Source organism: Oncorhynchus tshawytscha, linkage group LG25, assembly GCF_018296145.1.
Source record: "Oncorhynchus tshawytscha isolate Ot180627B linkage group LG25, Otsh_v2.0, whole genome shotgun sequence".
Classification (NCBI taxonomy): domain Eukaryota; kingdom Metazoa; phylum Chordata; class Actinopteri; order Salmoniformes; family Salmonidae; genus Oncorhynchus; species Oncorhynchus tshawytscha.
In genome coordinates, this window is record NC_056453.1 from 12,899,211 (window position 1) to 12,926,419 (window position 27,209).

Consider the following 27,209-nt stretch of genomic DNA (forward strand, 5'->3'; position numbering starts at 1 on the left):
ACTAATAAAGTCATCATCTGTGGTGGTCTTTGACAGTTCCACTTCCTTGTCCATTGTTACCGTGACTACAGCACATAACTTTATTGGAGCGGTAGACATGTAAACTCTCATCAGCAGGTCCAGTTGACAGATGTTAAATTTATACCAATATTTAAATATCTTCAAAGCTATCTCTTAGCTTCACTGTCAGATGAATCGGTTAAAAAGCTGTCCCTCTCATTAAATCTCAAAGCCAAGAATTACAAGCAATATGTATTATAACTATATCCTGGTGAAAATCTGGTAATACTTTACTTGAACCTGTTATAAGGCATACATAAAAGTGAACTAAATGCATTTTACATGCTGATCTAGGATCAGGTCCCACATGTGCATGTAATCTTATTCATTGTGATCCAAAATATAATATTGCCCCTAAATAAGCACTCACGGTCCACTTTTTAGACTTGAGAGAGGTTGTTTGAAGTGGGTATATGTCGGTACGCATAAAGTTGGGAGGTTTTTACCTCACTAAATACCCTCTGTAAGTTAAGCATGGTCACCCTCGCGCTTCCCTGTGGTCCTATTCACAAACAGACAGGCATTAGCCTAGCATCTGCTTCTCAACCAAAACACTGCACTCTCATTAGCATAGGATTAGACTTATTTCCCCCCTCTCCTCCTTTTCTCTCCTCTCTTATTTGATGCACTATAATGCATGGCTAAAGGGGCTCCTAGCATCTTTTAGTTGCCCTTCAACTTAACACCTGGGTAGTTAAGTATCCAATTATCAAACAGCACCCTCTGTGGATCCCCTGCCTTTCCAGGAGGGCTAATATTCCTGTTTACTCTGGATGAAATTAGCGTTTTGTTTTCCTTTTATCCTTTTCCCTGACGTGAATATTTACAATCTACAATTTAGCTCACCATGTTTGTTTCCTATAAATCTATGGTTAATCCAAGGCAATTCCTCTCCAGGTGCTGATCTGTTTGAGGCTCCCCCCGGGCCAGTCGGGGTCATAACACTTCATATCCCTATTTGAGACTGCAGAGCTCAAGCCCCAGGTCAAGACCCAGTTTGCCTGCCCAGCCATGTGAAAGGAGGAGGAGCACTCCAAAGCAGTCGATACCCCTCCATCTTTTGGAGCATTTGCATGGACCTCTGCGTAACAGAAACATGTAATTGGGGAAGGTTCTACACAGTTTTTTTCATAAATCACTCAGTTGACTGCAAGCTTTCAGTGTGACTGACAGGACCAATGATGGAGAATGCATATTTTCTCTGCGACACCAGAATGTGCTGCTGTAAAGCTCTCAGCCTCTTAGCGTGACCACTGGTTTAATACTGTATGTACTGCACATGTAGTCCAGATTTCACAAACAACCCTGTTTTTTGTGATAGTCTTTTCAAAGGGTTATTTTAGTCTTCTCAGTCTCTTTGTCATTCCCATATTTCAGCATATCCTGGAGACTAACACACCTGCCCAGTAACAGTGTATTCGGAAAGTATTCAGACCACTTGACTTTTTCCACATTTTATTATGTTACAGCCTTATTCTAAAATTGATTAAATTGTTTTTTTGCACCATACCCCATAATGACAAAGCAAAAACAATGTTTTAGAATTTTTTGCAAATATTTTTTTTTATATATGACATTTACATAAGTATTCAGACCCTTTACTCAGTACCTTGTTTAAGCAGTTTTGGCAGTGATTACAGCCTCGAGTCTTCTTGGGTATGATGCCATAAGCTTGGCAGACCTGCATTTTGGGGAGTTTCTCCCATTCTTCTCTGCATATCCTCTCAAGCTCTGTCAGGTTGGATGGGGAGCATCACCGCACAGCTATTTTCAGGTCTCTCAAGAGATGTTCGATCGGGTTCAAGTCCGGGCTCTGGCGGGGCCACTCAAGGACATTCAGAGACTTTTCCCGAAGCCACTCCTGCGTTGTCTTGGCTGTGTGCTTAGGCTCGTTGTCCTTTTGGAAGGTGAACCTTCATCCCAGTCTGAGGTCCTGAGCACTCTGGAGCAGGTTTTCATCAAAGACGCCAATGTACTTTGCTCCGTTCATCTTTCCTTCGATCCTGACTAGTTCCTCCCAGTACCTGCCACTGAAAAACATCCCCACAGCATGATGCTGCCACCACCATGCTTCACCGTAGGGATGGTGCCAGGTTTCCTCTAGACGTGACGCTTGGCATTCAGGCCAAAGAGTTTAATCTTGATTTCATCAGACCAGAGAATCTTGTTTCTCATGGTCTGAGATTCCCTTAGGTGTCTTTTGGCAAACTCCAAGCGGGCTGTCATGTGCCTTTTACTGAGGAGTGGCTTCCGTCTGGCCACTCTACCATAAAGGCCTGATTGGTGGAGTGCTGCAAAGATGGTTGTCCTTCTGGAAAGTTATCCCATCTCCACAGAGGAACTCTGGAGCTCTGCCAGAGTGACCAACGGGTTCTTGGTCACCTCCCTGACCAAGGCCTTTCTCTCCCGATTGCTCAGTTTGGCCGGGGGCCAGCTCTAGGAAGAGTCTTGGTGGATTCCAACCAAGTTGTAGAAACATCTCAAGGATGATCAATGGAAACAGGATGCACCTGAGCTCATTTCTGAGTCTCATAGCAAAGGGTCTGAATAAATATATGTATTAGAATATTTTCTGAAGCAAGCCAAAAGACAGTTCATTGTTGATGCTAGTTGGCATTACTCTCCTACTTATCCACTGGTCCTGATATCTAACCTTGCAGATGAGGAGCACTTTTTTTTACCCCCTTTTTCATGGTATCGAATTGTTAGTAGTTACTGTCTTGTCTCATCGCTACAACTCCCGTACGGGCTCAGGAGAGACAAAGGTCGAGAGCCATGCGTACTCCGAAACAACCCAACCAAGCTGCACTGCTTCTTAACACAGCGCGCATCCAACCCGAAAGCCAACCGCACCAATGTGTCGGAGGAAACACCGTACACCTAGCGACCTGGTCAACGCGCACTGCGCCCGGCCCTGAGACAAGGATATCCCTACCGGCCAAACCTTCCCTAACCCAGACGACGCTAGGCCAATTGTGCGTCGCCCCATGGACCTCCTGGTCACGGCCGGCTGCGAAAGAGCCTGGGCTCGAACCCAGAGTCTCTGGTGGCACAGCTAGCACTGCAAAGCAGTGCCTTAGACCACTGCACCACCCGGGAGGATGAGGAGCAGGATTACCAGTCTGTCCATAATAGAGGTGGAATTAAATAATTCCTGCTGAGACTGAGGCTGTCCAAATATGGATACCGTACACCAAGTGAAAAAAGACACAAGGAGACTTTGCTCAAAACGTGTTTTTTTGTTGTCATTAGCACTCATAAGAAGTGAATGTCTATCCCTATGGCACTTTGTCAAAAGTAGTGGACTATAAAGGGAATAGGGTGCCATTTGGGATGTAGATGATCAGTAGCTCTTATTGAAATGTGTTAACAAGCCCTGGGGACACTCTGAGCATTTGTTATCAGCTGCAGATGGTCGCAAGGAAAATAAGTTCAATGAGAAACATTTCAAAGAGACATGTCAAGCTCCAGAGTAATTGGTGATGCCATTGTCACAGACTGTACAAGAAAAGATAGTACCACTGGTGTTCACAGATATCATAATTCAAACTACAAACATTTCTCTCCACCCTATGGCAAAATGTGTAGAATTGCAGGAAACTGGCTGTAAAGCAACACATTTTTGCCAGCATGGTCATCCGTGATACAAGTCAATATTCGACATCCATCCATTCACGAGGAGTTCGGGAGATGACACGGAAACTGGCCACTAGGGGCAACAGTGAGTGCTGTTACCTTCAAGTAGGATCCAGTTTTGTTAAGGCATTGTTGATGGGGATGGCAGATGGATGTGTGCAGCTGCCTCTGATTCCAAAGGTTGTGAGCTTGAATCCAATGATAGAAAGTTGTTTTTGAGATGTTTGTTTTAACCCTTGTGTAGTCTTAACATTCTGTATACTCCCCTTGTCCTAAGGGTAAAAAATGACCCGCCTTCGCTAAACCCCTAAAATAAAGCAGCTTAATTTAATTTTCAACCCCTAATCTATTTGCCATGAAGAAACAACCTGTCATTCATCACAAACTTTGTGAATATCTGGGTTTCCCCTCTTCACAATGCAGAAAGACTGGACACCACTTTGTTTTTATTACAACACACCTGTTGTTTTCTTGACTAAAGTAGAGGTTTATTATTATTATTATTGCTAAAGGTACTGCAAAGGTGTAAACATTTTTTTTTGCAAGAGATTAAACTTCTATAGCCTAAGAAAGTAGCAGAAATGTGCAGAAAGTAGTTTTGAATGCAATAGGTCTTGAACTCTTTTGGCAACATAGTGATTGATATATTCTTATATACTTAACAATGACGAATTCAACTACAAAATACTAGTCTTCTCCCATTTTTTTAACCATTGCCCCCACCCACAAGGTGTATTAACAACAAAAATAAATAAGAATAAAATAAGATAATAGGTTGAAAACAAAATGTGAAGAACATAAATCAATCAACTCGAATTAGCACATGTAGGACAGTATGCAAGTGTGTGTGCATGGACTTTGCATATGTATTTCTCACATGTGCAACACATAGTATTTGTTTTACATTCCTTTTTGTTGGGTGCAGAATTGGCATCTCCTCCTCTTTCTCTTATGAGTTTAGATTGAACAGATGCATTCAAATGTATTGGCTACCTTGCACAGAATTTCCTGTTTTCTCTTTTCAAAACTTGTTGAATGGCTATTTTTTACCCTGCATTCACCTTCAACTTGCCACAAATAGGATCAATTAAACTTGCCTCAAACCAAATTCATTGTTTGAGGCTGCAGGTGCAGGCTCAGGTGGATAAGACAAGATTCAGCCCCCTGAACAGCTTTCACAAGCGCTGTAGACGCTGCTGTGCGGGGGAGGCACTCTCTTCTTTGAATGTGTGGGGTTACAAGTGCCTTTCCCAGCTGCTCCAGGAACACCCTCCTCTTGTTCCGCTTATCAGGCATCCAGGTACGGTTGATCTTGTTCCATATCACGAAGGCATTGTATGAGGACACATCAATGATGTTATGGAAGATGACCAGGGGCCAGCAGGCAATCATCCTCCTGCAGCTGTAAGTTCCAATCACTTTGTCCAGGTTGTCCACACCTCTTTTTTTGTGGTTGTAGTCCAGGATGATGGCTGGCTTCCTGTCCTTACGATTACTGATCTCAGGTGTTTTGTGCAGTGTTCTCAGGAGGACCACATTCTTGTTCCTCTTTGGAAGGTAAGAAACTAGAGTGGTGGTGGGGGTGAAGGCTAACTTTGATGAGAAGGCCTCTCTCGCCCTTGTTGCGAGGAGTGCAGGGGGAGCTCAGAGGCTTGTTCTTTCTAACTATGCCAACCATGGTTATCTTCCTCTTCAGGAGCTGCTGGCTGAGTTCATAAGAGGTGAAGAAATTGTCACACATGACATTGTGCCCCCTCAGTCCATCTGTCACATCAAGCACAACCCGCATCCCCTGGTTCTTTTCCGGGCCTCTACTGGTCGGCTTCCCTGTGTAGACTTGCATCTTCCAAGCGTAGCTGGATTAGGCGTCACATGCCACCCATATCTTGATGCCATACGTTGCTGGCTTGCTGGGCAGTAATTAGTATCAGAGTCACAGAAAACAATTACATAAATCAATGATATTACAGCAACAGAACAGTGAAAATCACTTACATTACAGATATGAAAATAAACATTTACCTCTGAATGGAACCAGTTGCTCATCCACTGTTACTTCAGGCCCAGGGTTGTAGAGGTATGGCAGACGCCCCACCCACTTCTCCCAGACCTCTCTTATGGCCGCCAGATTGTCTCTCACACATCTTGCAGGTCTTGGCTCACGGTTATCACATCGTAGCATTCTTGAGAAAGTGTGAAAGACTTTCAGTGGCATCGTGGCACGGCAAATCACCCTTCCACTCTCTGCATCCCAGAGACTACATGTAGCCTCGCCTCAGGAAATACAGTGCCTTGCGAAAGTATTCGGCCCCCTTGAACTTTGCGACCTTTTGCCACATTTCAGGCTTCAAACATAAAGATATAAAACTGTATTTTTTGTGAAGAATCAACAACAAGTGGGACACAATCATGAAGTGGAATGACATTTATTGGATATTTCAAACTTTTTTAACAAATCAAAAACTGAAAAATTGGGCGTGCAATATTATTCAGCCCCCTTAAGTGAATACTTTGTAGCGCCACCTTTTGCTGCGATTACAGCTGTAAGTCGCTTGGGGTATGTCTCTATCAGTTTTGCACATCGAGAGACTGACATTTTTTCCCATTCCTCCTTGCAAAACAGCTCGAGCTCAGTGAGGTTGGATGGAGAGCATTTGTGAACAGCAGTTTTCAGTTCTTTCCACAGATTCTCGATTGGATTCAGGTCTGGACTTTGACTTGGCCATTCTAACACCTGGATATGTTTATTTTTGAACCATTCCATTGTAGATTTTGCTTTATGTTTTGGATCATTGTCTTGTTGGAAGACAAATCTCCGTCCCAGTGTCAGGTCTTTTGCAGACTCCATCAGGTTTTCTTCCAGAATGGTCCTGTATTTGGCTCCATCCATCTTCCCATCAATTTTAACCATCTTCCCTGTCCCTGCTGAAGTAAAACAGGCCCAAACCATGATGCTGCCACCACCATGTTTGACAGTGGGGATGGCGTGTTCAGGGTGATGAGCTGTGTTGCTTTTACGCCAAACATAACGTTTTGCATTGTTGCCAAATAGTTCAATTTTGGTTTCATCTGACCAGAGCACCTTCTTCCACATGTTTGTTGTGTCTCCCAGGTGGCTTGTGGCAAACTTTAAACGACACTTTTTATGGATATCTTTAAGAAATGGCTTTCTTCTTGCCACTCTTCCATAAAGGCCAGATTTGTGCAATATACGACTGATTGTTGTCCTATGGACAGAGTCTCCCACCTCAGCTGTAGATCTCTGCAGTTCATCCAGAGTGATCATGGGCCTCTTGGCTGCATCTCTGATCAGTCTTCTCCTTGTATGAGCTGAAAGTTTAGAGGGACGGCCAGGTCAAGGTAGATTTGCAGTGGTCTGATACTCCTTCCATTTCAATATTATCGCTTGCACAGTGCTCCTTGGGATGTTTAAAGCTTGGGAAATCTTTTTGTATCCAAATCCGGCTTTAAACTTCTTCACAACAGTATCTCGGACCTGCCTGGTGTGTTCCTTGTTCTTCATGATGCTCTCTGCGCTTTTAACGGACCTCTGAGACTATCACAGTGCAGGTGCATTTATACAGAGAATTGATTACACACAGGTGGATTGTATTTATCATCATTAGTCATTTAGGTCAACATTGGATCATTCAGAGATCCTCACTGAACTTCTGGAGAGAGTTTGCTGCACTGAAAGTAAAGGGGCTGAATAATTTTGCACGCCCAATTTTTCAGTTTTTGATTTGTTAAAAAAGTTTGAAATATCCAATAAATGTTGTTCCACTTCATAATTGTGTCCCACTTGTTGTTGATTCTTCACAAAAAAATACAGTTTTATATCTTTATGTTTGAAGCCTGAAATGTGGTAAAAGGTCGCAAAGTTCAAGGGGGCCGAATACTTTCGCAAGGCACTGTATCAACCCTATGTAGGCACACAGGTCAATCTCATCCATCCTTTTCCAGTTGTCTCCATATTTACGGAAACCCTCCAAATTTGTCATCTCCAGGATGATTTCTTCGATGCCTGGTGTGATGAACATGTAGAATGTTGAGGCGATGTCCTGGGCATGGGTAACTGTCTTGTGGGTAACATGTCTTGTGTGTTCTGGGGTCATCCTTATGACATTTTGTGCTGCCTTCCTGCCCTGGTTGTCATATGGTGACAAGGACCATGTTATTTTGCTGTTCTTTGACAGAAATGTCTCTTTCAGCTTGGGGGACTTCTTCTTCATCTGAAGATGATGCATCGTGCTCTGGATTGTATTCTTCCCCATCTTCTTCTTCAGATACCTCCTCCTCTTCTAAATCCTTGTTCTTTTGTTCCTCCTCGACATCTGAAAAAATTTGATCTACGACCTGTTGGGCACTGAAATGTGCACTCATGGCTTTAGCAAAGAAAGAACTGGGGGGACTGTCATCTGCAGCACCTTTATAGCTTCTGACTGCATTCCCCATTAGTAATCAATGCTTTCAAGAAATGTTTATTTTGTCTGAAATGTTTGTTTTGTCTGATTTAAAAAAAAAATGTCTGCGAACTTGAGTCATGTGTGGGGTTGTGGAGGGGAGTTTTAGTTCAATCAGTAGCACAGAATCTAAGTTTTTCATTGTGTGCGTGTGTCTTTGTGGTTTTTGTGGTGTGTAAATGATTTTATAACTGCCCGGTCAAAAATAACCCTAAGACAATCTTTGTACCCTGGTCGTGTACAGCTTTTATGGAAATATGAACAAATGCAATGTTTCACTTTTTCTAATTTTGAGGTCAATCTAGAAATATTTATCACATTTCAATGTGAAAATATATAATTTAGGGGGTTTTCTCTGCTGTTATACATAGTGGCTGGTCATTTTTTTACCCTTAAGACAACACAAGGGTTAAGCCTATCCCAAATCTTATCCCTTACTGTCACGGCCGTCGAATGAAGAGGACCAAAGCGTACAAATTCCTTTTTATTAGGATGACGCCGACAAAAACAATAAACAATACAAAAACAACCGTGCCGCTTAAGGGCTATGTGCCACAAACAAAGTTAACTTCCCACAACGAAAGGAGGGAAAAAGGGCTACCTAAGTATGATTCCCAATCAGAGACAACGATAGGGAGCTGTCCCTGATTGAGAACCATACCAGGCCAAACATAGAAATAAAGAAACATAGAAAACAAAACATAGAATGCCCACCCCACATCACACCCTGACCTAACCAAATAGAGAAATAAAACGGCTCTCTAAGGTCAGGGCGTGACACTTACCTTAAACATTTGGCGTTAATGCCTAACCTTAAGATTTCAGAGTTAATGGTTAATCCCAACTCTAACCTTAAGGAATTTGGAGTTAATGCCTTAACCTAACCTTAAACACTTTAAAAATTGAAGTTTGCAACAACTTCGAAATTTGACATTTGAGAAACATGGATGAATGTCTAAAGCTGACATTGGACTGGCTGTATATGGAGGCTTCAACACATATACGCCTCAAAACCATTTGTCTTCTCCTGTGCCTCTCGAAATTCTCTAACGAGACTGAGTTTTTCTAGACCTTGTTGGCTGCCAAAACATATTTCCCTTCCGACTGTTTGACACCCCGGAAACCTTTCCCCCAGCTGTTTTATCAGTGAGATGGGAACATGTGATGCAGTCTGAAAGGTGCCTTTGAGCGGGGTCTCATTGGATGTTATGTCATCAGAGTCTTTCATGTTAGACACATAGGATCCTCTCCTGCTGCTGCGTCTGTGGAGGATGTTTTGGGTCCTCACAAAATAGCATTTTTCATATCATTGGTAAATCATAAGATTTAACAATGATCAGCACTTTTCCCCACGAACTATATATTTGTATATGATTTTTAGGTGTATACTGTAGGTCGTTATCAATAAAACCTCACAATACGGGGCAGAGCGTTAGGTTTTGCTGCTGGGGGACAAGAAAAACCCCAGCTCCACTAAAACCATTGACAACTACATGCCGTTGTCAAGGGATTGTCACATAAATATCATAACTGTTTGATTTTAATATCATCACCTCTTCAAGAGCAAACTACACATTTCAGTCTATTCCACATTTACAGTGCCTTCAGAAAGTATTCATACCCCTTGACCTTTTCCACATGTTGTTGTGTTACAGCCTGAATGTAACATTTATTAAATTGAGATAAGTTCAGGAGTACACATTTGCTTAACAGGTCACATAATAATAGTATTTAACATAATTTGGAATGACTACCTCATCTCTGTACCCCACACATACAATTATCTATGAGGTCCCTCCGTCGTGCAGTGAATTTCGAACACAGATTCAACCACAAAGACCAGGGAGGTTTTCCAACGCCTCGCAAAGGTCAAGCATTGGTAGAGGGGTAAAAATATAAAAAGCAGACATTAAATATATCTTTGAGCATGGTGAAGTTATTAATTACACTTTGAGTGGTGTATCAACACACCCAGTCACTACAGAGATACAGGCCTCCTTCCTAACACAGTTCCTGGAGAGGAAGGAAACCGCTCAGGCCAATAATACTTCAAAATAGTTACAGAGTTTAATGGCTGTGATAGGAGAAAACTGAGGGTGGATCAACAACATTGGCTTTACTCCAAAAATACTAACCAGACTGCAATTGACAGATTTAAAATAAGGAGGAGGGTACAGAATGATAAATAGTTGGCAACATGCATTCAGTTCGCAATTGTGCACTAAAGTAAAGCTGCGAAAAATGTGGCAAAGAAATTAACTTTAAGTTCTGAATACAAAGTGTTGTACTTGGGGCAAATCCAACAGAACAGATCACTGAGTACAACTCTTCATAGTTTCAAGCATGGTGGTGGCTGCATTATGTTATGGGTGTGATTGTCAACGGCAAGGACTATGGAGATTTTTCTAGGATAAAAAGAAATGGAATAGAGTTAAGCACAGGTAAAATCCTAAAGGAAAACCTGGTTCAGTCTGTTATGCAGCCGACACTGGGAGACAAATTCACCATTCAGCAGGACAATAACCTAAAACACAAGGCCAAATATATACTGCGCTGGAGTTGCTTACCAAGTTTACATTGAATGTGCATGAGTGGCCTAGTTACAATTTTGACTTAAATCAGCTTCAAACTCTATGGCAAGACTTGAAAATGGATGCCTAGCAATGATCAACAACCAACTTGACAGAGCATGTCGAATTATACAAATAATAATGTGCAAATTTTGTACAATCCAGGTGTGCAAAGCTCTTAGATATTTATCCAGAAAGACTCACAGCTGTAATGGCTGCCAATGGTGGTTCTAACATGTATCGACTCAGGGGTGTGAATACTTGTGTAAATAAGATTTTTCTGTATTTCAATAAATGTGCTAACATTTCTGTTTAATCCATTTTGATTGCAGGCTGTTATACAACAAAATGTGGAATAAGCCAAGGGGTATGAATACTTTCTGAAGGCACTGTAACTCTATCATCAGAGTTATACATCAGAGTTATGATCAGTAAACATCAATTGATCATGTATTTGCAGATACAGTTAAAGCCAGAAGTTTACATACACTTAGGTTGGTTTACATACACAATTCTGGTGGTTCAGAAGATTTATATACACTAAGTTGATTGTGCCTTTAAACAGCTTGCAAAATTCCAGAAAATTATGTCATGGCTTTAGAAGCTTCTGATAGGCTCATTGACATCATTTGAGGCAATGGAAGGTGTTCCTGTGGCTGTATTTCAATGCCTACCTTCAAACTCATTGCCTCTTTGCTTGACATCAAAAGAAATCAACCAAGAACTCAGAAAAAAAATTGTAGACCTCCACAAGTCTGGTTCATCCTTGGGAGTAATTTCCAAATGCATGAAGGTACCACATTCTTCTGTACAAACAATAGTACTCAAGTATAAACACCATGGGACAATGCAGTCGTCATACCGCTCAGGAAGGAGACGTGTTCTGTCTCCTAGAGATGAAAGTACTTTGGTGCGACAGGAGCAAATCAATCCCAGAACAACAGCAAAGGACCTTGTGAAGATGCTGGTGGAACAGGTACAAAAGTATCTATATCCACAGTAAAACAAGTCCTTTATCGACATAACCTGAAAGGCCGCTCTGCAAGGAAAAAGCCACTGCTCCAAAACCGCCATAAAAAATCCAGACTACGTCTTGTGACTGCACATGGGGACAAAGATTGTACTTTTTGGAGAAATTTCCTATGGTCTGATGAAACAAAAATAGAACTGTTTGGCCGTAATGACCATTGTTATGTTTAATGGAAAAAGGGGGAGGCTTGCAAGCCGAAGAACACCATCCCAACCCTGAAGCACTGGGATGGCAGCATCATGTTGCGGGGGTGCTTTGCTGCAGGAGGGACTGGTGCACTTCACAAAATAGATGGCATCATGAGGAAGCAAAATTATTTGAATATATTGAAGCAACATCTCAAGACATCAGTCAGGAAGTTAAAGCTTGGTCGCAAATGGGTCTTCCAAATAGACAATGACCCCAAGCATACTTCTAAAGTAAAATGGCATAAGGACAGCAAAGTCAAGGTATTGGAGTGGCCATCACAAAGCCCTGACCTCAATCCAATAGAAAAATGTGTGGGCAGAACTGAAAAAGTGTGTGTGATCAAGGAGGCCTACCAGCTCTGTCAGGAGGAATGGGCCAATATTCACACAACTTATTGTGGGAAGCTTTTGGAGGGCTACCCAAAACATTTGACCCAAGTTAAACAATTTATAGGCAATGCTACCAAATACTAATTGAGTGTATGTAAACTTCTGACCCATTGGGAACGTGATGAAAGAAATAAAAGCTGAAATAAACCATTCTCTCTACTGTTATTCTGACATTTCACATTCTTAAAATGAAGTGGTGATCCTAACTGACCTAAAACAGGGAATTTTTACTAGGATTAAATGTCAGGAATTGTGAAACTGAGTTTAAATGTATTTGGCGAAGGTGTATGTAAACTTCCGACTTCAACTGTGCATGAGGGTAGTCTACTGTATCATTTTAGCATGTAGCTAGCTAATTAGCTAGCTAAGCAAACAACTTGTCATATAGCTTGCTTCATCAGAGATTATGCTTTTGGAAAGAGCTTGACGTCGGCAAGTCTTCATCCTGGTAAAGTTGTCAGTCGGACTACTGTCATCATCACTATAGATGGCAAGCAGATATCCCCATCTAGTTTATCCCCTGAAAGTTAGCTTGTTAACTAGCCATATTGACGTGATCTGTTATTAGCTAGCTAGCCAATTTGACGTGGTCCTTCAATTAATGTAGCCTATCATGTCTGTCAGCTACACTCTTAAAAATGATTTTGAAAACAGGATAATGTTAAGTAACTTTTGCAGGTAGGCCTACATTGGCCGGAGAATAGAGTACATTAGGTCTACTTACCACTATGTTTCACCAACTGTACAAAGATTCTACCAGTAGCTTGCAAAGTAAACATTATCAGCTAATAGTACATTCGCAAATGCTTGACAGGCAGAGCCCACAAGGGATGGGAAACCGCTGATACTTTTCATGTGTAGTTCACTTTTATTTTATTTCGCTCAAATATCCAATTAATGGTGGCCAATATTGAGCGATATCGTGAGACTACCCTCACATATCTGAAATGACATGATCAATTGCTGTTTTACTGATCATGAAAAGAATGGAGTTACTTGCTGCATAACGCTGATCATAGAGCTAAATCTGTGCAATTGTTTCGCATGGAATAATCAGAAATGCGTAGTTCTGACTGTAGGTCTTCAGGAGATGATGATACTACAACCAAATAATTATAACATTTATTTAACATTTCTTTGAAAACGTCACACAGTTGTCAATGGTTCTATGGGACCTGGGGGGTCTCCTTGTCCTCCAGCAGGCAAACCGAACACTCTGCACCTTATTGTGACGTTGTATTGATAATGACCTAAAAGCACTTCACTAATCTGAGTGTGTCATACAGTGTTGTGTTCAAGACCACCTAAAGCGAGACCGAGTCAAGACCGAGATTGGGAGGGGGACAAGGTGTCTGAGACGAGTCAAGACCGAGACCAAAAATATGCGAGTCCAATATAAGACAATGATTGTAATTTTGTCAAATTGCCAACACAAGAGTTCAAAAGATCTAGTATTTCTGTGTTCATATTTCAGAAGAACATATGGATTACTTATACATTCAGAACAGTGAAAAAATGCATGCTGAGGGCAAATAGCGCCACTTTACAAATTATTACTAACCCAAACAATGGGGGCCTTCTATGCTTTCGGAGAAGGGCTAAGGATTTATAAAATAATTATTATTATTATTATAATATTATTATTTTCAATTATGTTTTGATTTAAAAGCTTCTTATGGCTTGAATCCCGCTAACGGGATCGATATGACAACAGCCAGTGAATGTGCAGGGCGCCAAATTCAAAACAACAGAAATCTCATAATTAAAATTCCTCAAACTTAGAAGTATTTTACCCCATTTTAAAGATAAACTTGTTGTTAATCCCACCACAGTGTCCAATTTAAAAAAGGCATATGACGAAAGCACACCAAACGATTATGTTAGGTCTGCACCGAGTCACAGAAAAACACAGCCATTTTTTCCAGCCAAAGAGAGGAGTCACAAAAAGCACAAATAGAGATAAAATTCATCACTAACCTTTGATCTTCATCAGATGACACTCATAGGTCTTCATGTTACACAGTACATGTATGTTTTGTTCGATAAAGTTCATATTTATATACAAAATCTGAGTTTACATTGGCGCGTTATGTTTAGTAGTTCCAAAACATCCTGTGATTTTGCAGAGCCACATCAATTTACAGAAATACTCATAATAAACATTGATAAAACATACAACTATTATGCATGGAGTTATAGATACACCTCTCCTTAATGCAACCGCTGTGTCAGATTTCAAAAAAGCTTTACCGAAAAAGTACAATAATCGCAATAATCTGAGTACAGCGCTCAGACAATAACTCAAGCCATACAGATTTCCGTCATGTTGTGGAGTCAACAAATTCAGAAATAGCATTATAAATATTAATTTACCTTTGATGATATTCATCAGAATGCACTCCCAGGAATCCCAGTTCCACAATAAATGTTTGATTTGTTCGATAAAGTCCATCATTTCTGTCCAAATACCTCCTTTTTGTCCGCACGTTTAGCCAAGTAATCCAAATTCATGACGCGCAGGCCAGACGAAAAGTCAAAAAGTTCCGTTACAGTCTGTAGAAACATGTCAAACGAAGTATAGAATCAATATTTAGGATGTTTTTAACATAAATCTTCAATAATGTTCCAACCGGAGAATTCCTTTGTCTTCAGAAATGCAATGGAACGCAAGCTAACTCTCAAGTGATCGCCCGTGACCAGCTCATGCCACTCTGGCAGACCTCTGACTCATTCAGCTCCCATTCCCCTCTCCTTCACAGTAGAAGCATCAAACAAGGTTCTAAAGACTGTCGACATCTAGTGGAAGCCTTAGGAAGTGCAATTTGGCCCCATCGACACTGTATATTCGATAGGCAAAGAGTTGAAAAACTACAAACCTCAGATTTCCCACTTCCTGGTTGGAGTTTTTCTCAGGTTTTTGCCTGCCATATGAGTTCTGTTATACTCAGACATCATTCAAACAGTTTTAGAAACTTCAGAGTGTTTTCGATCCAAATCTACTAATACGCATAATATGCATATATTAGCAACTGGGCCTGAGTAGCATGCAGTTTACTCTGGGCACCTTATTCATCCAAGCTACTCAATACTGCCCCGAGCCATAAGAAGTTTTAATCTCTCCAGTTTTTGTTGGAAAGGAAAGGATTAACACTGAAGAAAAAAAAAATCCAATCAGTCAGCCATTGGCTAAGCCATCAGAAGCTAGATAGAAGGCATATGCCGTTCAACTGTATAAGGGCAACATTTTGAGTGACAGTGGAATTAACAAATCACATTTTGACTTGTAATGGGTGGGACCGTTTTGGAAACTTATGGAAACAAAAGTTCACACTTCACACACATGTTTATGGGCTTCATAAAATTATTGTTTGCGTCCCAATATTAAACTTTATATACGTCACAGAAGACTGAACTATAATAAAACTGTTTGACATAGAAACACCGGATTTTCATCAGGGTTTTTGAAATAATCTTTATTAATTATGAAATTATGAAAAATATGAATAACATTCCCTCCATGAGGCCAAAGAGGGCGCTTTTGGTCATTGACTACATGATTTCTCTATTGTACTACATAATTGATAAGTCGTATACCTCCACTACACTACTTTGATACACATCAGTGGGGATTAAGAAGTGAGTATACGCAATTCCCACTTTAAAACGTGGGTATACGGACTATGTTGGATACCTGCGTATAGCCTCCACTACACAACTGGCCCTTTGTGTTTTACAAAAGGTTCACTGTCCTACATGAGTATGCTCGTATTACAGTTGCTGTCCTTACAACATCACAAACCTGTCACACACTGAAGACCTATAGGTTCTCCACTGTACTAACCTGTCACACACTGAAGGCCTATAGGTTCACCACTGTACTAACCTGTCACACACTGAAGGCCTATAGGTTCACTGTACTAACCTTTCACACACTGAAGGCCTATAGGTTCACTGTACTAACCTTTCACACACTGAAGGTCCTATAGGTTCTCCACTGTACTAACCTGTCACACACTGAAGGTCTATAGGTTCACCACTGTACTAACCTGTCACACCCTGAAGGCCTATAGGTTCACCACTGTACTAACCTGTCACACACTGAAGGTCTATAGGTTCACCACTGTACTAACCTTTCACACACTGAAGGCCTATAGGTTCACTGTACTAACCTTTCACACACTGAAGGTCCTATAGGTTCACCACTGTACTAACCTGTCACACACTGAAGGCCTATAGGTTCACCACTGTACTAACCTTTCACACACTGAAGGCCTATAGGTTCACCACTGTACTAACCTGTCACACACTGAAGGCCTATAGGTTCACCACTGTACTAACCTTTCACACACTGAAGGCCTATAGGTTCACTGTACTAACCTTTCACACACTGAAGGTCCTATAGGTTCACCACTGTACTAACCTGTCACACACTGAAGGCCTATAGGTTCACTGTACTAACCTGTCACACACTGAAGACCTATAGGTTCACCACTGTACTAACCTGTCACACACTGAAGGCCTATAGGTTCACCACTGTACTAACCTGTCACACACTGAAGGCCTATAGGTTCACTGTACTAACCTGTCACACACTGAAGGCCTATAGGTTCACCACTGTACTAACCTGTCACACACTGAAGACCTATAGGTTCACCACTGTACTAACCTGTCACACACTGAAGGTCTATAGGTTCACACACTGAAGGTCTATAGGTTCACACACTGAAGGTCTATAGGTTCACCACTGTACTAACCTGTCACACACTGAAGACCTATAGGTTCACCACTGTACTAACCTGTCACACACTGAAGGTCTATAGGTTCACACACTGAAGGTCTATAGGTTCACACACTGAAGGTCTATAGGTTCACACACTGAAGACCTATACGTTCACACACTGAAGGCCTATAGGTTCACACACTGAAGGCCTATAGGTTCACACACTGAAGACCTATAGGTTCACCACTGAGCAAACATGTCTACAATAGATATAAAGGCTGTTAAGATACTGTATTCATGTTCGAAGAGAGGGGTGAATATATTTGACCTGAGACACTAAATGTGGTCTCTCGACTGGTCTCGAGCACTACAACACCGATGTCATAATTACTGTATGGACTTTGATGTGGAGAAGTTACTGCATGTCAGATCTAGTCAGTCACACCTCCACAGTACTTACCCACTGTATCAAATCAAATCCAATTATATTTTTCACATGCGCCGAACACAACAGGCGTAGACCATACTGTGAAAGGCTTTCTTAAGAGCTCTTTCCCAACACTGCAGAGATAAACAAATATATATACACAGTTGCAAAAAAGAAAAGGAAATAGTAACATAATAAAATAACAATAACAAGACTATATACAAGGAGTACCGGTGCAGAGTCAATGTGCAGGGGAACGAGGTAGTTGAGGTAATTTACTTAATATGTGCATGCAGGTAGGGGTAAAAGTGACTAGGCAATCAGGCAAACATCAGGCAATCATGGGCACTGTGGTCGCAGCCTGAACCAGGAAAAAAACCACCATATCCATCACTGAGAAAACAGAAAGAGAAACAATAGGAATTGTTTCGATTACCTCTACTGACAGGTCCCCCCCCGGCTCTATGTCTGTGCTTCCATTAGACAGACCTCTTCACAGGGTGATAATGCATTCTGTATGCTACTGTCATCACATTGTATTGCAACTCTCTTCAGAGGGGACTTGTGAAAATGCCTCCTGCCTCATTCTGCGTTCCTGTCATAGATCTTGTGTTGTGTGTTTCCGGGTAGGGTTAGGATTGACCTTACAAACACACAGTAGGGAAATAAAAAAAAGAACAGTAAAGACGTACCGTCATAGAAGGAACTATACACAGTGGAATGAGTTCTGTTTTAGCCGTGTGGGGTCGGATTGCTTTCCCATCTGTCGCCCATCAGGTTCTATCTTTTAGCTCAACCTCTATGCTTGGCCCTTACAGTTCAGTGATCTATATAACTGGGGTGCTGAGGGGGCTGTCGCTATACTGTGACTATACTGGCAATATACTGTCACTATACTGTTGGTTGTCGCTACTGTCGCTATACTGTTACTATACTGTCTCCATACTGTCGGCTGTCGCTATACTGTCACTATTCTGTCGGCTGTTGCTATACTGTCGCTATACCGTCACTATACTGTCGGCTGTCGCTATACTGTCGATACACTGTCGCTATACTGTCGCTATACTGTTACTACAGACTTCAGTACATGAGCGCCTGAATATTTAAAATGTCTTACAGGAATGGTGGGTGGAAGAATAGGCTCCAGGGTTTCCCTTTACCCCGTTACCCCTTTCCCCCGTTACCCCTTTACCCTGTTACCCTGTTACCCCTTTACCCCTTTACCCCTTTACCTCGTTACCCCTTTACCCCTTTACCCCGTTACCGCATTACCCCTTTACCCCGTTACCCCTTTTACCCCTTTACCCCTTTACCCTGTTACCCCGTTACCCCTTTATCCCATTACCCCTTTTACCCCGTTACCCCTTTCCCCCGTTACCCCGTTACCCCTTTCCCCCTTTACCCCGTTACCCCTTTACCCCCCCCTTTACCCCTTTACCCTGTTACACCGTTACCCCTTTACCCCTTTATCCCTTTACCCCTTTACCCTGTTACCCCTTTACCCCCGTTACCCCTTTACCCCATTACCCCTTTCCCCGTTGCCCCGTTACCCCTTTCCCCCTTTACCCCGTTACCCCTTTTCCCTGTTACCCCTTTACCCTGTTACCCCTTTACCCCTTTAATCCCGTTACCCCTTTACCCCTTTCCCCCTTTTATCCCTTTACCCCTTTACCCCGTTACCCTTTACCCCTTTCCCCCGTTGCACTTGTGATGTATCTTTTATATTCAATATTTAATTGATACATCTGATTACATTCGAATCAAATTGATCCCATCGACCATGTTTAAGCTGGCTTTGATAAAGGAATGTGCCCAGCTATATCTTGACTAAACCTTGATAAACGGTATATAAAGAAGAGCATTCATTTTCCTGAGAATATCTCTATGAAATATAAAATATGAATCTAGCCTGGGCTATGCAGAATAGATTGAGTATTGCCGCTAATGGTAATCATTGTTGCTGCGGTAAAGCGTTGTGATGTGAAGAGGTTATAAGAATGCAGCAGCCTCGTCTTGAGTTCTGAACCCGGGCACGGACTGGCGCAATGCCCAAATCAGTCTGAGAATAGAAATGTCCTTCAGAAACTGCCTCTAAAACACAGGGACAACATTGCAGAAATGGGGAGCAACAGAGAGATAAATCATTGGATGTGTACGGCGGCCATGCGAAATGGACAGATTCTTGTGATTAGCAGCAGCTCCTGTGAGTAGCCTTTCCCCTCCTTGCGCTTTATCTCTGTGTTTTACCCTCTCCGTCTGACATCATGGCTTTGAGAGAGGGTAACACTTTCCACAGAGCAGCCTATGGCTAAGTTATTTAGCAGACACTTTTATCCAGAGCAACTTACAGTAGTGATTGCATACATTATTATACTTATTTTCCCTTGAATGGGTCCCCCTGTGGGAATCGAACCCACAACCCTGGCATTACAAGGGTCATGCTTTACCAACTGAGCCACACATATGTAAGAGTCCTACACCAACATTTGATGCTGAGACAGATTTTGTTACTGCTAATTGTCTTGTCATGTCATCCCAGTGAATTCAAGCGTTAAGAGAAAAAAATCTTCTCCAGGGGTAATAAAATTGTTTATTAAACAATTTTCCATCGTCTTAGGCACAATTTATCTTGCAAGCCTTTTTGACATAACAAACACGTCCCTATTTCCCTACGATTAATGGAGTGCAGTCTGGCCTCTCCTCAACACTGCAGTGCTGCCGAGGTAGCTGCCTGTTGATTTGGCAATTTGGTCCATCAACAGGCGAGAGGATGGCGTGGGCAATTACGCCTGTGCTGGTGCGTGTCCTAATGCAGTCTGGGCCTGTGGTGGTGTGAAGTGGTGGTATGGAGGGGATGGTTGAGAGGAGCAGGCGGCGGTTAGCGTGGCTAGCGTCAGACAGACATAGGTGCTGAGAGATGGACTCATCCCGCGCTCCTCCTCAGGTGATGAAGTTTAATAACACTGCTTCTCGCCAATGAACCAGCAGGGCATCACGCACACACACACACACACACACACACACACACACACACACACACACACACACACACACACACACACATACACACACACACACACACACAACCAGAGCAGGGGTCAAGGTTGGGCTACACAATAGGTCAATTGTATTTTAATTAACAAAAATCTATTAAAGTTGTCATTTCAGACCCTGCCAACAGTTACTTTTGCTAATGGCTACATTTACTCTATGTTTCTGTGGATGGCTGGTGGGAATAACCCTGTTCTGGTACAGAGATCTCCAGGCAGAAAGTACCTCTAACAACTATTTAAACTGCTCCACTCTCTCCCATTGCCTTCCTCTGCCTGCCTGCCTGCCTGGCACTTTGCATTACTGAGATTGATTGGGTTAATGGTCCGGCAATGGACAGACATATTTTCTGGGAGTCTTAACTTGTTTTGTCTGGTGGCTGCTTCATGCCACATAAACTGAGAAGAGCTCAAGTGCTGCCGGTCTAGTACCCTACTGGCTGCTGTTAAGGCTAAAGCCCCCAGCCCCTCGGTTGAGCTTGTCACTGCAAATGTTGCCTTTACGACAAGCCCCAATTTACTAAGCTGGATCTGATTCTGAAAGCCTTCATAATGGATTGTGGGCTTAGCTAGCCCTTCAATGCCTTGCTTGATGTTTGCTCTGCCTCCCAACCTGCCCGCGGCGCTGGACACAAGACATGATTCCGAGGTTGGTAAATGTTCTTTTTAAAAAAAAATTTAAAATAAAAACACCCCGTACATTAATTCATGGATTTCAAGGTGTGAGGTGTCTTTCTCACCTGTCAACTGACCTAGTACCTTCGATCAAACAACCTACTGTACATAGGTTCCATTTACCCATCGCTCTTTCTACAAAATATACAGCAGAAATTGGCCTTAGATGGTTGAAGGGAGAGCATATTGCATGCCAGAGTCTTGACTCCCAGGTGCTGCTTAAGAACAGATCTTGTATGGCGAGGTTTTGGCAATAAGTCCACACACAGGCATTACGCATGCTCGCACACACACACAATTGCCATGGCCAAGCCGGGTTGCTACTCCTAATAGAACTGAGGATGTATGGCTGCAGTCTCGTGAAATTCATTATAGCGTGTCTGTGAGCCAAGTCTTTGTCGACGGAGCAGGATAAGTGGCTGGAAGTATGTTCTTTTTGGATTCGTAAACGTGATTATAATTCTCGGATCCTTTCATGGTCACAGGGAGAATACACTGCTAGAGGTGTTTTGGATGTTGTATCTCGTGTGAAAAGAAGGTGGAACCTCTTGTTTTTCCCTTGATCATTACTTCCTCCGGCCGCGCATTCTCCGTAAAGTTGTAATTTCTCCGTGTTCAGTGTTTCCTTTAGGCCCTGACTTTAGGCTTGCCGATGGGAATCTCTAAGTTGCCTCTATTGACAAGCCAAAGAGTAACATGCAGAAGATGAGAGGATATGGACATCTTGCTAATATGGATAGAGATGCATGTAGCCAACACTGTGCAGCCTGTCTTCAGCCCGTCTTCGCCTCTGTCTGGTATCGTACAGGACTCCTAGTCAGATGGCTCTCCCCTGTGATGCCGTCGGCGTGGTTGCAACCCTTACTACATCTTTCATCCGCTCGTCACATTTCTCAAACACGTCTCTCTATTATGTCTCTATGTTTCCAACACACGCACGCACATGAACGCACGCACACGCACAAAAAACATCAGATGAAGGTTTAGGCCCTTCCTCTTTGGTTTCCATATGGCTTCACAGTTCATGTTTACAAGATAATCAATAAAAACAAAAGATAAATCAGTTGAAGTATAGGCCCATCTCTAAGTGCCATTTACCAGCTAATCACAAAAGTTCATCATAAAAAAAAAGGCGATACAGTATCTCGCCTTGTATCAATTGCCTTGGTACCTCTCGATACTCCACAGTTACAATGAGTCTGGTCTTGACGTGCTCTGAGAGAGAGAGGGAGGGACGGAGATGCATCTGAAGCAGAAAACATCTGCAGAGAGCTGCTAGCATAATGAAACAAGGTGTGAACAGTACCAGGGGCTAGCCCAGCACCAACCCCCCCCCCCACTTCAAACTCCCACCTCCCTCTCTGTCCTCTATGCACCCACAATCTCCCCTCGCCTCTCTCCTCCACTTGTGATTGTTACGTTCTAAAGGGCACTGTGCAGAGACAGAAATAGATATCAGCAGAGAGAGAGAGAGAGAGAGACACCCAGTGCCGTATCCTTTCTCAGTGACGTCACTTAAGTGCAAAGGGCAAGCCGAACACAATAGCTGTCACCTGGCTAGAAGAAGCCAACTCGTAGAGTACAGTAAGCGCAGACACACACTCGCCTTATAGGCTCAGGCACAAATTCAGAGGCCTTCAAAAGGGGTCTCTATAGACCTGCCTCGGGGGTCATTAAGCCGTCTCAAAAAACCCATCTCACACAGAGTGGGAGTCAGAGCGTCCATGGGATTGTCCAGAGAGCTGACATATAAATCTGGTTAATCCGGTTACATGAGGCCCGCTGGATGTCCTGGTCTGGCAGTGTTTGATACGCAGGCAGCCGGGCAACACGCATCCTCTGGATCATCAGAGGGACAAACAGACCGCGCGGAGCTTTGATACTGTGATGCAACGTAAACAGTTACTCTACTGGGAGGGTTTCATTAGTCGGTTGGCTGGGTTGATACAGCGTGATGATTTGTCTCCTTTTTTAAAAATTCATATTTTTAAGTGCTTGTACCAATTAGTGTTGTTTATCAAGTGGGAATGGAGCTTTGATAACCATCTGACCTTGTGGAAAGCCACACTTAGCATAATTAGCTTGCCCTCGCTATAGCTGGAAAACATTAAGACGCTTACATGATATCTGGGTGTCGTACGGTATCAAGGGTTGTTTATGCCGAGGGAAAATCGAGTTATCACCGACACTCGTTATCCTTGCCCTCACGTGTGATGTATCAGATCCCTGCGATATCGATTTTTCATTGCGGTCCTAAAATCTAGCGTAGCTCTTTGATTTGATCCATTTGCATAAGCGCCTTGGCAGGACATGAAAACTCTTGGAGAGAGAAGAGCTGCTACTTGAGGGGCAAATTTACATTTAGTGCTTGTATAGTCAATGGAGAGAACACACTGTTCAATTATACAATCGCACAATTAAATCCCACCATTCCAGGACATGCTCGTCACATTACTGCCAGGGCTCTTGTGGGAAAACATTTTTTTTTTCTCCAGCGGGAGCGAGAATGGCTTTCGTAAAAGGTTGACGTGTAGCATTTCTCCAACGTCAGGTAATTGGCTGTCCAAGGTGCCTTTCTCTCCTTTTTTTGGTATTTTCTTCTTTCCACCTTTTTTCCGGGTGAGCGATTCTTTCCCTCCTCAGTCGGCTGGTGTGGAGCGTGGCGCGTAGACAGACAGATGACATCACAGCGAGATAACACATGTCTCCAAGGTTCTTCTCTCTGTCCTGAGGGCAGATGGTGGTGACAGATTGCAGGACTAGGACAGTGTTCGCTAGCTCCTCTCTCCAGTCGGGCCTCATGCAACAACAATGTGAAGGGACTGAGCTGAGCCCAGAGTGAAACTGTTCTCATTCAAAATGCATTGATTGGGCTTGTATTGAAATGCATGTAGCTCTTTTTCCTGTGGTCATACACAATCACAGAATGGCTTTGGAAACTGAAAACATACAACATTATTAGAGCCTAGGTAGTGCTTCGTAAGTAGATCCCTCACAGGTAGATCATTCCTAGTGTGTTCCCAGATCAGTTTGTGCTCTTGCTTATACCATTGCAGTCCTCGTCAAGCAAAACAAAAATGATTGGCATGACAATGAGTGACAAGGAATTGGCACGATGGCACAAACAGACTGGCACTCAGGCTAGCTAGATCCTTCCAGTTTTAAAATAAGAGCTGTGTGTGTGTGTGTGTGTCTGTGTGTGTGTGTGTGTGTGTGTGTGTCTGTGTCTGTGTCTGTGTCTGTGTGTGTGTGTGTGTGTGTGTGTGTGTGTGTGTGTGTGTGTGTGTGAGGTTTGTCAACAACAACACAGCGCATCAACATTGGCGGCGATGTATGTCGGCTTCTATTCTATTGAATTCGATCATCTGTCTTCCATCTTTTTCCGTCCTGTTCTCTGCTTATTTACTTACAGCTGTCTGAAAGATCATACAGGGTGTTTTTATGGTTATTCAATAGCAGAAATCTCTCATCCATAAACAGGCCGCTTGAACAGCCGATGAAAAATATGTCTCCTGAAGGCAAATGTCACACCTGTCAGCAGAGATGAAAATGTAAAAGTCTCAATTATTGTTCAAAACAGCAGGAAATAGAACATAAAATGTGTTGTCATACAAAGCAACACATGTGAGTCTCACTGAAGGGGCTAATTAAAATGCTTGTCTTTTTATGAGGATTGGAGCTAAATTAACTGTCAGTGGGACCTTCGTATTCACAATTCTTAACATTCCCCGCGCTCGGCAGTGCACAGCTGTCAGCGCATGATGATTTATGTTTATTTGCGTTTACTTTGATTTGCACCAATATAATGGATTCAAAACAAACAGAGGGACTGAAAAGTGATATTCCGTTTGAATATTGAATGAGGCTAGAACCTGATTGTAAAGAGTTTTGGCTGTAATGTGAGCTGTGGGCCGAGTGGATCTCTGCCTTAGCTTAATCACACTTCAAATGTCATGTCATTCATGACACCTGCGTTGAGTCAAACATTTAATCCCATGTATCTTGCATTGTTTACATGGATACTCATTTAGGACATTTCATTGATGATGAGAGAGGGGAATAGCTGTTTACATACTGTAATGGCACACTATTCCCTATATAGTGCACTACTCTAGGGGACCTGGCCCAGAGTAGTGCACTTTATAGGGAGTAGCGTACCATTTTGGACATACTCCGTGATAGCTGGTGATATCATCCTATGAGCTGTCCGGTTTTCCCCCTTTGATCCCTCCTTCCTTCCCTCTCTTGAGGGTAATCATTGTGTGATTGGATGTTTGCTTGTTTTTGTTATTTAGCCCTATCATGATGACATACTGTGTACAACCCATCCACTGACAGCATCTCACCTTAGCATCACAATCATTTGATTATGTCATGCAGTGTCGAGAGGAGGGCAGGGTGATTGGAGTATTACGTCACATGAACTTCAGCTGGCTCCTCGTGCATGCTTTTACCTCCATCCATTGCATTGGGGGCAGCACTGTCACACAAAAGGCCATATTTGGACTGTCAGCTTGTATCACACGGCCCCTCACCTCACCTCTGCGGGTCTGTGTCTGTGGCTAGGAATAGTGTGCGTGCCTGTGCATGCAAGTGGATGTGTGTGTGCTCTCTGCTCTCCTCACGCGGTAGTGGCAGCCCTCATGATGATTCACATAACCCACGAATAAAGAAACAGAGAGAGAGAGAGAGAGAGAGAGAGAGAGAGAGAGAGAGAGAGAGAGAGAGAGAGAGAGAGAGAGAGAGAGAGAGAGAGAGAGAGAGAGAGAGAGAGAGAGAGAGAGAGAGAGAGAGAGAGAGAGAGAGAGAGAGAGAGAGAGAGAGAGAGAGAGAGAGAGACCGAGCGAGAAAGTCACATCCTGTAAAATCCCATTTGTTTCCCGCCAGTGGAGAGACGGTTGGAGATGGGGCCTCTTTGATGAGATTTGCTCTCCTGCTCCTCTTTGATTATCTCTTATGCTGCTTGTTATGATGCTCCCCTAAGTGTCTTAGTTAAATTTCACTGGGATCACAGCAGCTGTTGCTGAAGTCCATGAGGCGAAGCCAAGCAGCTTTGGAGAGCCCATCACTGCCATTCTCTCTGCAGCCGACAAAAGATTTGGGCTGTAATCTATAGGGATTAGCTGAGGAAAAGTGAGGAAAATGCTAATCTAGAATGTTCATAAACAAGGATTTCTCAAACCCACCAAAGTTAGGCTTTGAATGATAAGGAGCCGTGTCTGCCCCCCCTCAAGTGAAATATATACTGAACAAAAATATAAATGCAACATGTAAAGTGTTGATCCCATGTTTCATGAGCTGAAATAAAAGATCCCCGTAAATTGTCCATACACACATCCCTGTTAGTGAGCATTTCTCTTTTGCCAAGATAATCCATCCACCTGACAGGTGTGGCATATCAAGAGGCTGATAAAACAGCATGATCATTACACAGGTGAACCTTGTGCTAGGGACAATAAAAGGCCACCCTAAAATGTGCAGTTTTGTCACACAAGTTGAGGGAGCATGCAATTGGGATGCTGACTGCAGGAATGTCCTCCAGAGCTGTTGCCAGAGAATTGAATGGTAATTCTCCACTATAAGCAACTTCAACGTCGTTTTAGAGAATTTGGCAGTACGTCCAACCGGCCTCACAACCGCAGACCAGTCATGTGAAATAAAAAAAATTAGGGCCTAATGAATTTACTGTAACTCAGTAAAATTGTTGCATGTTGCGTTTATAAGTGGATACCAATAGTTTCACAATATCCATAACGGTATAAAATAACAGGAATGAAAACATGCAAAGTGGATGATGTAATGGGGGCGGCAGGGTAGCCTAGTGGTTAGACCGTTGGACTAGTAACCCCCGAGCTGACAAGCTACTAATCTGTCGATCTGCCCCTGAACAGGCAGTTTCTACCAAGGCAAATTCTACCTGCAGGGGTTAAATGCTAGTAAGACATTAGCCACCCCATGTATGATTCATAGTAATCTCCCCAAGCCAAGAAGTGGTGCTAG

At 42.8% G+C, this 27,209-nt stretch overlaps 1 protein-coding gene across 3 annotated transcripts in view; it reads left to right on the forward strand.

The window, feature by feature from the left end:
• Positions 1 to 27,209, forward strand: part of LOC112224244 (glutamate receptor ionotropic, delta-1) — a 417,302-nt gene that overhangs the window by 231,136 nt on the left and 158,957 nt on the right. The window contains exon 1 of one of the 3 annotated variants that reach the window (XM_024387686.1): positions 19,564 to 19,687. The exons of the other annotated variants lie outside the window; for them this stretch is intronic. Within the exon in view, the coding sequence (XP_024243454.1) occupies positions 19,603 to 19,687 (85 nt within the window). The 5' untranslated portion in view covers positions 19,564 to 19,602. Of the gene's footprint in view, positions 1 to 19,563; positions 19,688 to 27,209 lie in introns of those variants that run through there. 3 annotated transcript variants of the gene reach the window in all.